Genomic DNA, 11,641 nt, shown 5'->3' on the forward strand with positions numbered 1-11,641 from the left:
GAACTGTAGTTGTGGTGGTGGTCGTTTACCACCACGACGTTCTCATTTATTCGGTTGATTACATGTGCATACTATTTTGCTTCCAAATGTTAGTTAAAACGTACAAAAGATGCAGTTTAATTTTACTTCCCTTGAGGCAGTATTAGAAAGAGATGGTGGTTATTTAAGCAAATGTATAAAAAAAGATGCTCCTTCCAAGTTAGGTGCTGGGTACGGCATACTAAAGACATTTAGTTTTAGCTAACACTGCTTCTATTGAGAAATACAGGTAAATGCGGTATAATGGTGAGCAGCCTGGCTGTTGAAATTTCAGGCTTCCTTGTATTTAAGAGAAAATGTGCACTAAAGTTGGATTTTGCTCAAAAAGAAAAAATAGCCAGCTGTTGTCTGCTTGATTGCAAAGTGTTATGCTAACCATTTGCTGTGCACTCATTCCAAGTTGCCGCGCGGTTTCCCATTTTTTCCAAAAAGCTAAATAAACTAAATATTTCATATCTACCAACTATGTTGATAAAAAAAGACTATACCTATTATTCCTTATGTATGTGGCCACATTCACTTCATGTTTCCTTAATCTTAGCATGCCACTGTCCTGGTCATTTTTCTTCTAGCCTGTACATTTAAGGTAGCTTAAAGCTAATCAACATTCATTTTGACCTGTAGTTCCCAATCCGTCCTTATACCTCTACAGACACATTCTGTGTTCCATAGGTAATAAGCTGGCCAATGCTGTGGAAGTTGGAGATTTAAAAGGAGCTATGTCCAGTCGCATTTGGGTGTTTTTAAATGAAGTCGGGGGTGGCATTCAGCTGTAAAAACCTATATTAAAAGAAGATGTACTGTTTTTGGAGGCTTGTCTGCTCTTCGTTCAGCCTTTTGCCTGAAGGATTAAGCAGCAGCAGGTGCTGGTTATTTTTCTCATTTGCTGTTATGTTGTAATAGTTTTGGCCATTCCATGCCCAGTTTTCTGGATGTAAAAAGTAGCTGTCTTCCACCGGATGTCAACTTTTGACTTTTGGTCGAAATGGCAAAAACATTAAATTACCTGAATTCAGGTGGATAGCAGAAGGAGTGTGTCAAAATTAAGTTTTTTTAAAAAAAAATTCTCCCATTGTCTCTGTCATCAGAGATGCTGGACTTAGAAATGTTGACATCTTTTTGGAAACTTCAGACTAAAAACTCACTACATTGTCTATGGAGAACACAGAGTAACCAACTTTTATTGTTAGTAACGCTAACCATGCTAACACGCTAATCAATATTAAAAGATGAGTCAGAATTAATTGCCCATTTGCGTCATACAACAAGAAATTTGACTTTAGTTCCGCTTTGCTAGTACAATACACAAACGCACACAATAACATAAAGTATAAAATATGGAAAAGGAAATATTTTTTATTATAAATCTGAATATCTACATTTTTAATAAAAGATGAATAGGTGCAAATAAGCATTGTATCAGTCTGACAACTCTGTTAGGTGGTCATTAGTGAGACAGCCTGGGGGAGGAGACTGTCTCTGTGATGCCTGGTTTTGGCAAATAGCGCTCTGTAGTGCCAACCTGAAGGTAAAAGTCTTAAAAGTTTGGGTGCAGGATGTATGGGTTCTGCAGAGATGTTAGTGGCTCTTTTTCTGATCCTAGACCTGTACAAGTCTTAGATGAAGGAAGATCGGTCCCATCGATCCTCTCTGCAGACTCTGCAGATTGTTTGTCACAGTCTGGATAGCAGGTCAAAGCTTCACAATGAACCGAGCATTTCTATTTATTTGAGAATACTGTTTTGTTACAGTTTTGAGCTTGAGACAATAAGTCTGATTTTGTTTCTCTTCTCTTTTCAGTACTGTGCAACAAATTCCAGGTCAAGATAAGGTTCACTTAAAGGTGTTCACGTGTTAATGTGAGGAATGGCAGGGAACAGACAGCACTTGCTTTGTCGTTTTGTCAACACAATCATTTTGCTTCACGCTTCTCTAATGTTATGTTCCTTGCTGTGCCTGATGAAAATAGATTAATGCTCACTATCACTGACGTAGTTCATATGCAGATGTTTGCGGATGGGTTACATTTAATTATTATGAGACTATTATAGACTATTTCTATTCTTGATGGACTTCCATTGCTCTCTGTAACGTTTAGCTGGCCCAGTGACATGCATGTCAAAATACAGTCATACTGTCATATTAGCTGAGAAGTACCACAAAACATGGAACACATTACACTCTGTTAATATATGTTTGACTCAAACTAGGTTCAATGGATAAAACATGTTTAAAAAGAGAGAAAGAAATCACAGAACATGATTCAACAACACGTGGAACCACATGTAGGAGCAATAAACTGAAGTGATCACTTTCTGTATGACTTCACAGTAGTTCTTCTGTTTATTTTTTTAAGACATCCATTATTTAATGACTCTTTAAGTACATGTTAAGTACATGATGTGTTGGCTATATTTCTTAAAATGCAGACATGGTAAGACCCAGATTTTATTATGTTCTGTCATAGAAAGTGTTACATGGCAGCATTGTGTATCAGCTCCACATTCTAACTGGCATCTGTGTTTTGACACACTTGACCGTGTAGATATTGTATCTTTTCAGTATTTAGGAGAAGTACAGCACTGCAGCTGGGTTTTGGGGTTATATGAAACCATTGTTAGAAGTTAGATTTCTCTGTGTTCACCAACTGGTGTGGCTGAGCACTTATGGCATCAGTCTTACTTATTAGGCCAGAATTATCATCAATCTGTGGTGTTAATACTGATAATAATAACATTGTGACTATTAGTCTGCCTGCCATTGGACCATTTAATGGTCTGAAATACATAATGGGTGCTGAATTTGTTTTAGCTGCTATGAATTCTCGTCACTAGCTGTTAGCTCAAACCACCAGGACCAGTGCTAATGTGGATTTGTACAAAATAAAGCCCCTATGATAGTTAAGCACTCTAAAGAAATTATAAACTGCTTATAATGCATCTGCAGAACCTCATTTTTTTTAATTCTGAACTTTTCATTTAATGCTCATGTTTCCTGAGTCACTCTGCTGGGTCTGGTGATTTGTCAAACCAGGTTTAGGCTTTGGTTTGCGCAAACCTTTGATCACTTTTCAAGTAGAGCGTTTGTAAGGTCAGACACTGATGTTGGAAGAGGAAGGTCTGGCTCGCTGACTCGTCCAGACAGAGAGGCAACCCAAAGAACAGATTTTCCACCCCTCTAAAGTCCAGTGGATTTTGCGTGGCCTTTATGAAGCTGAGTTCCTGGTCTTCCCAATGGTTTCCAATTAATTAGAAAACCACTAGCAGTAGACTGTCGTATATATAGTAGTGAGTACATTCACACCTGTAATTTTTGCACAGGTGGCCTCCTATCATGGTACCACACTGTAATTCACTGGCTCTTATATCAAAAAGTTCAACATGTGAACCTTGGTGTGGACTTTGGGCTTAATAAAATCTGATACAGGCAGTTATTCATGTTTAAATTTGCCCTGTAACTCACTAAAGTAAAGAAAAAACCCAATTAACCATGCAATGGGAGAGATTAACTTTAAAGCCAGATTTCTTTTGTTATGTGCTTGTCTTTTTTTCATCCGTCTAAATCATTTTTCTTTCCTTTAGTCTGATGTTTAGCGGTGCCACCAGCACGCTCCTCCATCACAATGGTCGACATGGAGAGCCACTACCACCCCCCGTCTCCCCTGGAGGACTCTGTGCTGGATGGCCCACTGTGTGGTGATGACGATTTTATGGGCAGCATGGAGGCGCTTCAGGATATCCCCACGTCCATCGACGAGGATGCCATCAGCTCCCTCGACGTCCCAGAGTACCAATCCTCACACAATGGATCCGAAGGTTCCAGCATTCTAGGTAAAACGTCCAAATGTTTAAGTCGTTGATAGCCACTGAACTTTTCCACATTTTGTCAGGTTTAAACCACAAACTGCATTGTGTTTTATTTGGATTTTATTTATTATGTGATAGGCCAACACAAAGTAAGGAAAGAAAATGATGCATGGCTTTAAAAAAGGTTATACAAACAAAAGTAAATCTAAAAAAATTTAACATAGACGCGTTAATTCACAGTGTGCCTTATACTCCAGTGCACTTTATGGTCCAAAAAATACTGTAGATTAGTTGTAGGCTTTTCCTGATTTACCTGACGAGTTCCTCTGCTGGTCCCTTTCCCCTTGTTCCTGTTGGTATCTCGCATGTATTTTTGTTTTCTTATACCAGTGGTGTCCAAACCTTCTGTTACGTGGGCCAAAAGTGGAGTCAAAAGTACCTGCGGGCCAAAAAGAAAAACATCTTTTTAAACTAAAACTTTTTTGTATATGGCTCAGGATTAGCCATTTTTTAAGCATCCAGTATTTTAATTAAACAAATAAAACAGTCAGCCTTTTTTGTAGCAAAGGGATGCGTAAATTGTTGTCGATCCAAAGTTTACTGCATATTTGACTCATCGACCACTGTCTGGGACCTATTTGGCTCCCTGTGCTCACAGCACCCTTTCTCGTCGTTTACTCTTTCTTCCTGCCCCTTCTTCAGTGAGGAATTCACACATTCCTCTGCCACCCTGCGCGGTCTCTCAGGAAGCATCCACTTTGCCGCTGTGTTCCCCTATTCAAAGACATGGAAGTCTGGCAAATGTCTGTCTTAAAAGAAAATGTGAATTGAGGGGGAAAAGCTGTCAGTACAATGTAGGTGTAAGGTTAGCATAAGCCAGGGAATACAGTGTTGACAGTGGAAGCAATGGCAGAAATGTTTCTGATGTCATGGAAATGTCGCTCAGAAGGTGTTTAGCGTTTATTATGATGTAGCATTGCCGAGATGGTGAAGGACGCGGGCAGAAGTGGAGCTGGCATGGTCACCGTGTCCTTGCTCAGACCAAACGTGGATTTGCACGAGGCTGGAACGCAACCCGCTGCCAAACGCTGCTTATCCCCAGCCTGGCGTCACTCACCTAAACTCATGTGGCTTGACTTAGAGCCGCTGTTTTGTACCACTTGGTCGGTGCTTTATGTGCACCAAGGGGGTTCTGCCAACCATGTCCCCGCTCAGGTGGTGTAAATAGATGACTGTGGTCAGGCTTGTGACCCGATCGTCGTTACTCCTGCGTAACACTCGAATGCCTGTAACAGCCAGCATGCTAAGATCTCAAAATAAATAGTTACTATGATCAAACAGTGGGTCTTTGTTTGGGGAAAGAGGTCCACAGTCTTTGAATTTCAAAGACTGTTGTTTTTTTTCGTTTCTTGAGATGAAATAAAACAGTAAATGCTTTCACTTGTTGAGCTAATCTCAGGTTTAGGTTCACTTCAAATACCTTGAGGTGATTGCTCAATTTCTTGTATGTTTTGTGTTGACAAGATCGGCCATGGGCGGTTCTAGACGGGGGCCAACAGGGGCTGGTCCTGGCCCCTTCTATGTCCCCTGTACTTAAGACATAATGCTAAATCAATTTCTTATGAGGTTATGCGCTTGCACAGAAACCATAATTGATTGGTCTCTTGGATTGACTTGTTTTTTTTTACTTTTATAGTTTCACTTTAACAATGACTTAAAAATAAAGGTGTTGCACTTTTAGCTTCGGCCTATTGAGCCTCCCCTTGTACATCTGGTCTAGGACCACCACCGAGATCAGCTTCTTCCCATATTTCTGTTAATTATGGGAAAAAATGCTGATATGTGTGTCCAAGTGTGGCTCTGTGAATGATTTTATCGTTTAGAGGAGAGCTGGACTGCAAACAGAGGCCGTCGATGCAGATTAACATGTTTCAAAGACAAAAAACAGAATGCTTTCAGAATGCCCGAGTGCTTTCAGCTTCACAATTTTGGCCCTCATGGCTACACGTTCAGACGCCCCTGACGTAGAAATACATCTGTCAGAGTTTTGTGGCTAATTTCTGATCTGAAGTATTTTTTCTTTTTCTTTCACTTCGATCTGCCGATGGAGATTTTAGGCCATTTTATTATTCACTCTAATTGATTATTTATATGAAGATCAGAGGTGACATCACACTGTGTGCGAGAGCAGTCGCTGTAAAACAGCAGAGTCAAAATCGTCTTTGTTTGCCAGGTTTGTGCACACCGTACAATGCTCACTTATAAAATAATACGATAACACAATAATGCAGTAATAAAAATCAGTCTGCAGTATAGAAAACACATCTGAACACATTAGAAACTAGCGGACTGATTGAGACAATGATGCAGCGGTGCAGTGAGCTGAGTGCAGTTTTACTAGTTATTATATTATATTATATTATTGGTTGACGTCTGCACAGCTGGCTTTACTCAATCAGACTTTCCTGAAGCGCTAAAGAATGAAACTGAAGATGCACAACATAGCGTCTTAAATCTCTGTGCTTTCTCTGATTTTTTTTTTTTTGCTGTCATTAAAACCAGTTCCACACACACAGTTGTTACCTTGACCAGGACATGGGTCATTCAGAAAAATACCTGTTTTTTAGTTTCCCACTGGTGAAGTGAAAAGTTTTCGATTTCACTGTGAATCTCCAATATTGTACGATTAGATTATCTGGTTGCTGCGTAGCATCGGACACGTGCATGTTTGTGCCCTAGCTGTCAGAATTTCTCTCCTCAGAACTAGTTGCTGAATAGGATTCATTTCCTGAATGTTTAAAGCTGAAGGTGTATTTTTATGTATGATAACAGGAACCCTGCAAAACCACAGCAGCCAAAATGGATTCTTTTTCTAGAGAACACCTTTTGTTCTGCTTTGCCACAAATATTACTCATAAGTGTCTGCAAATAGGCGTTGAAACTAAACAAGTGCATTTTAGACACAAAAGGAACTTTGCTAAGTTTCCCATAAAGGAAACCACTCTATTTGGTATTTAGGAAAAAACAGTCATACTTTTGACTTTTTTGTTTTTATAGAAAGCACGCACAAGTGCAGTAGTCTAATAAGGGAAAACAAATGCACCACATTTAGTAACTTGACAGAGTTTCCATCTAGCTTTGCTGTAATAGGTTCAGCTTGCTGTTACCTGCTGGGGTCTGAACCCCTCAGTTGTCACAGCTTATGTGCAGCTGTGGAAAATGTGGTTTCCTTTCTAGAAGCTTTTCACACGTTTTCACTTGCTTACTCTTCACTGATACTGACAATGGCCTTCTTCACTTGGTAACATCTTCTATAAGGAAGAGTGTTGTTGTCGGGGTGGCCCTTTGTGTAGTGCAGCGGCAGCTCAGAAAAGGATCAGGTGTTTAATTTTGCTCTCGATAAAAAGGTATGAACTCAACCCTGAGCTCTAACACAGTGACACGTCTACTGCTTGTGTTTTTCAGACGCTTTGACGCCAGCGTCCAGCCCGTCCTCTGTTGTTTACGGGGTGGCTCCGACCCAGGAGGAGCTCCTGTCTTCGTCCTCGGCGCTCAACCTGGAGTGTCGTGTGTGCTCTGACCGAGCCTCGGGGTACCACTACGGAGTTCACGCCTGTGAGGGCTGCAAGGTGAGCCCGTCTTTACTGTACATGTTGGTGAATACTCAACCATGGCAAACATCAGAAACTGAGCTCTGACTGATCAGGTCCCTGGTGTCCTCTCATACGGGTTGTGTATTATTTGCGGTTGCTCTCTCATTAGTGACTGCACTGCAAACTGATCAAACCTAGAGATGTTTAAAGCTATAAATATTATTTGGAAAGCTGTATTAATAAAAAGTATTATTACTATGCTGTCTCCAGAGGCGGTGTGTCCTGTGACGCATATGTTGATTTAACTTCGCCCAGGTCTCACAAGTGGTTGCTCGCTAATCTTTCAGTTAATTGTTTACTAATCTCGCTGAAGAACTACCCAAGGTTGTTTCTGGGAAAAATCAATGGACAACGATGGGAGCTCTTAAGAAATCATGGAATCTTTTTGAACTTTTGTTGCCGTGAGGCCACTCCCTATTTGGGTTCAGTTTCTGTAATTCAATTTTATTTTTTCTATTGGGTTCCAATAAATGTATCGGTTAATAAAAGAAGGTTTTTGGACCCTGTCGCGTCTGCATGTCTGCAGTTCTTCGTGTCATGGTGCCCACAGGGCCTAGCTAAAGTATTCAGTCAAATTCTGTTCTGTTACAACCACAAAGATTTGTATGTTTTGTTGGTGTTATTAAATAGAAGCCACAAAACATCCTATTTGTCTTTGGAAAAGTGTCACCCTAAGCATATCATCCCCATAGTGAAACACGGTGGTGGCAGCATCATGTCGTGGGGATGCTTTTCTTCAGCATTTACACAGAAGCTGGTCAGAGTTGAAGCTAAATGCAGAGATACCCAGAAGGGAAACCTGTTAGAGGCTGGAAAAGACTTGAGTGGGCCAGAGGTTCACCTTCTAGCATCAAGCATAAAAATACTTCCTGAACTGCAATGGAAAAGTTTAGATCAAAGCCCCTTCCTGTATTACAATGGTCTAGTCAAAGCCCACAGCTAAATCCCATTGAGATTTTGTGGCAAGACTTAAAAACTGATGTTTGCACATGCTTCCCATCCAATCTGACTGGGCGTCAGGTGTTTTATCAACAATACTTGATAAAATACTTTTGATAGAATACTTTTCAATCACTCGTTGTGCATAGCTGGTATGTGTCCAAAAATGACTTGTTATTGTTGTCTAACAAAGTTCTGCAAAGTAATGACAATAAGGGACTGAATCCAAAGACATGCCACACATTTTAGATTTTATAAAAAAAAAAAAGAAATGATAATAATAGATGAATAATTTACCTTTTGTATCATTTGACACCCCATAAAATATACAGAGGTTTTTGACTGCAATGTGACTAAATGTTGAAAACTTCAATTGGTGTCCCAATGTGTGCATTTGGCGGAGCATGCATGCTTTTGTGTGGCTCCTGCAGGCTGTGATGCTGTAAAACTGTAAAACAGCTTATCACAGAAGCCAAAGGGCAGCTCGATGACTTTAGCGTCTGCCTATAATAGAAAAGTCACGTGCACATGAGAAATGTTTTCTAAAACGGCTAAAGCGAAATCTTGAAGCTCCGCTTTGCTAAGCCAAACATTACCTGATTGAAGCCAGCAAACGTAAAGTGCAGTTATTCTTGGAACAAAGCGTCACTGTGTGGTTGGTGTTGGCCTCACAAATAGGCTCATTTGCAAACACTAAAACGTTCGTGCACCTAATATTGCATTAAGATGCGTCTCATTTATGATGCAGCATATTTGTTGCTAATTAATCCAATAGGCCTTCTTTCTCATTACTAATGAACCCGAGTCAGATCAGACTGAAAACTGTATTTAGTATTTTAAATGTAACTGCAGTCCAAATGCTTAGATCACTTCATCTGAGATGCAGGTTATATTTTAGCTCTGATTTCATGCTGATCTTAACTTAATAAAGTATCAGAAGTCCATTGTGAAAAATAGCATTTTCTTGTTGGTACAAACGTCGCAATGTATTTTATTCGGGTTTAATCTGATAGACCAGCACAAAGTAATGCGTCATTGTTAAGTGGAATGTAAAGGATGCGTGGTTTTAAAATGCTTTTGCCGATAGAAATCTCAAAAGTGTGGCATGCCTTTGTATTTAGCCTCCGTGAACAGCTTGTAGAACCACCTTTTGCTGCAGTTACAGCTTCAAGACTACTGTTGTGTGTCTCTAGCAGCCTTGCATGTCTAGAGACAGATTTGTTTGCCCATTCCTGTTTGTAAAACAGCTCAAATTCAGATTGAACGAAGAGCAGCTGATACAATGACCTGCCGTAAAATCTCAGTTGGAGTCTGCTCTGGGCTTTGACTGGGCCATTTTACGCCTGAATGTGCTTTGATGGTAAATTATTTTATCATACCATATGTCCTGTGTTAAGGGTTGTTGTGCTGCTGGAAGTGGGGATTGGCAACTGTCGCACAGTTTATTGTCATTAAAGATTTTTTTTTTTTTATTGTCATAAGAATGTAGTTTTAGAGTGACAATGATTAACTCGTTTCAAAGTATCCTCAGTTAGTCCTATAAGAGAAGAAAATTAATTATCTGTTGAAATATGATTATATTGGGTCATTTTATGCTTTTTAGCGATGTGACTGCAATACCTAACGTAAGAGGAGTCCTGGGGTAGTTTATTTGGTTCTTTTTCAGGTAGTGGTTTATTTGGATAGCATTATTTGTGGTGTTGTTTTTTTACTGCAGTGAATTGCAGTCCCAGCCAAAAAGTCTATTGCTTAAAAAAACTGCAACACACTGTATTTATTTTTTATTTTTATTTTTTTATATTATCCAGATTCGTAGACTGCACAACTTATAAATTGTCCTGTTAACAGATTCTCCCACCGGCGTGTGTATGCCTGCAGCTCCTCCAGAGTTAGAAAATTAGCCGTAATTAAGTTTGTACTAGTTAGGTAAGTTTGGAAGGTAAACAAATGCACTATATTTTATTTTAGAGTATCAGGGTGAAGGGAGCCAAATATGCATGCACACCACATATTTTTGGACTTTTGCTTGCAAGAAAGATTGAAAACTATAAATTTCTGCCTACTTCGCAATTGTTCACCACTTTGTGTCGGTCTAGCATATAAAATCCCAACCATTTTCTTTAATGTAAGAAAATGTGAACCATTTTTAGTAAGAGCTCTACTTTTTCTCAGTACTGTACAACAGTTGTAAAAGATTAGGTTCTTTTTCTGAGGTTTACAGTAAAGTTAGCGGCAACTTCTTAATTCTTGTCCGATCAGCGGAAATGGGCGTATTCACGCTGATAAACGAGAAAAAATTGTGGTTACAGGAGAGCATTCCCTTATGTGTGAAGAAAACTTTTCACAGAATTCATTAATTTTATTAAACTTGTCCCTTAATGGCCGAATGTTATGAAATCCAGAAAGGGGTCTTGACGAGTTGTTAGGCATTGCATTGATTGTCAAACAGTGTTAGCTCGGTAATGGAGCCATATTGTCCTTCGTTGTCAACACAGTTACTCTCCATTGGTGTTTTGAATTTGACTTTCAACTTCATTTACAGCTTTAACACAAAACTTTGAATTTATTTGTTTAATAATTCTCTGAATTTTGTCTACGTGTTGCCTTCAGGCGAGTGAGAGTTTGATGCTCGCAAGAAAAACATTCTTGTGTAAAATAAGCCTACAGACTCACAAACAGAACTCCCCGTGTGTATTTCTGACAGCAACAGGAGAAATCTGACCCTCATGATGTCAGTATACTGAGCAGTTATGACACCAGAGACGAGAAATGTTGGATTGGTGCGAGTTGGGGTGGGGGTGAAATCCTGCCCTGGTGCCCTTGTTTTGTGTCGGCGCTTGTGCACATGTGACGTGCCGGGTTAGTGGGGGACTTATTCAACATGGGCTTCACATGCTGCTCAGATGTTTGGGTAATGTTGGGTAGCGTTGCACTCTCTGAGCACTTCTGGGCCTTTCCAACTGTTCGCCGGTGTCACGTATGAATAAACGGATTAAACGATATGATCCTGAGTGAATCACTACAGTGTAGCTTTGTAAATATTTCCTGCTTATTGCTCAGGCAGAGAGTTGATTCCTACCAACAAGATAATAATCTGGGTGGAGTAAATTCAAGGTTAGGTTGAGTTATTTCTTCCAGTGAAACGTCAAAAATGCTGTTTGATTTATCTGCTCTCCATCGAGGGAGAAGTTACACTTCTCAAGG

The 11,641-nt window shown here is 39.8% G+C and overlaps 1 protein-coding gene across 1 annotated transcript in view; it reads left to right on the top strand.

Annotated features, from left to right (window-relative positions):
• The window catches only part of pparab (peroxisome proliferator-activated receptor alpha b), a 41,104-nt gene that overhangs the window by 17,617 nt on the left and 11,846 nt on the right, over positions 1 to 11,641 (top strand). The window contains exons 2-3 of the mRNA XM_012880334.3: positions 3,621 to 3,869; positions 7,311 to 7,474. Coding sequence (XP_012735788.1) covers positions 3,662 to 3,869; positions 7,311 to 7,474 — 372 coding nt within the window. The 5' untranslated portion in view covers positions 3,621 to 3,661. The remainder of the gene's footprint in view (positions 1 to 3,620; positions 3,870 to 7,310; positions 7,475 to 11,641) is intronic.

This window comes from Fundulus heteroclitus, unplaced genomic scaffold (genome assembly GCF_011125445.2).
Source record: "Fundulus heteroclitus isolate FHET01 unplaced genomic scaffold, MU-UCD_Fhet_4.1 scaffold_52, whole genome shotgun sequence".
NCBI lineage: Eukaryota > Metazoa > Chordata > Actinopteri > Cyprinodontiformes > Fundulidae > Fundulus > Fundulus heteroclitus.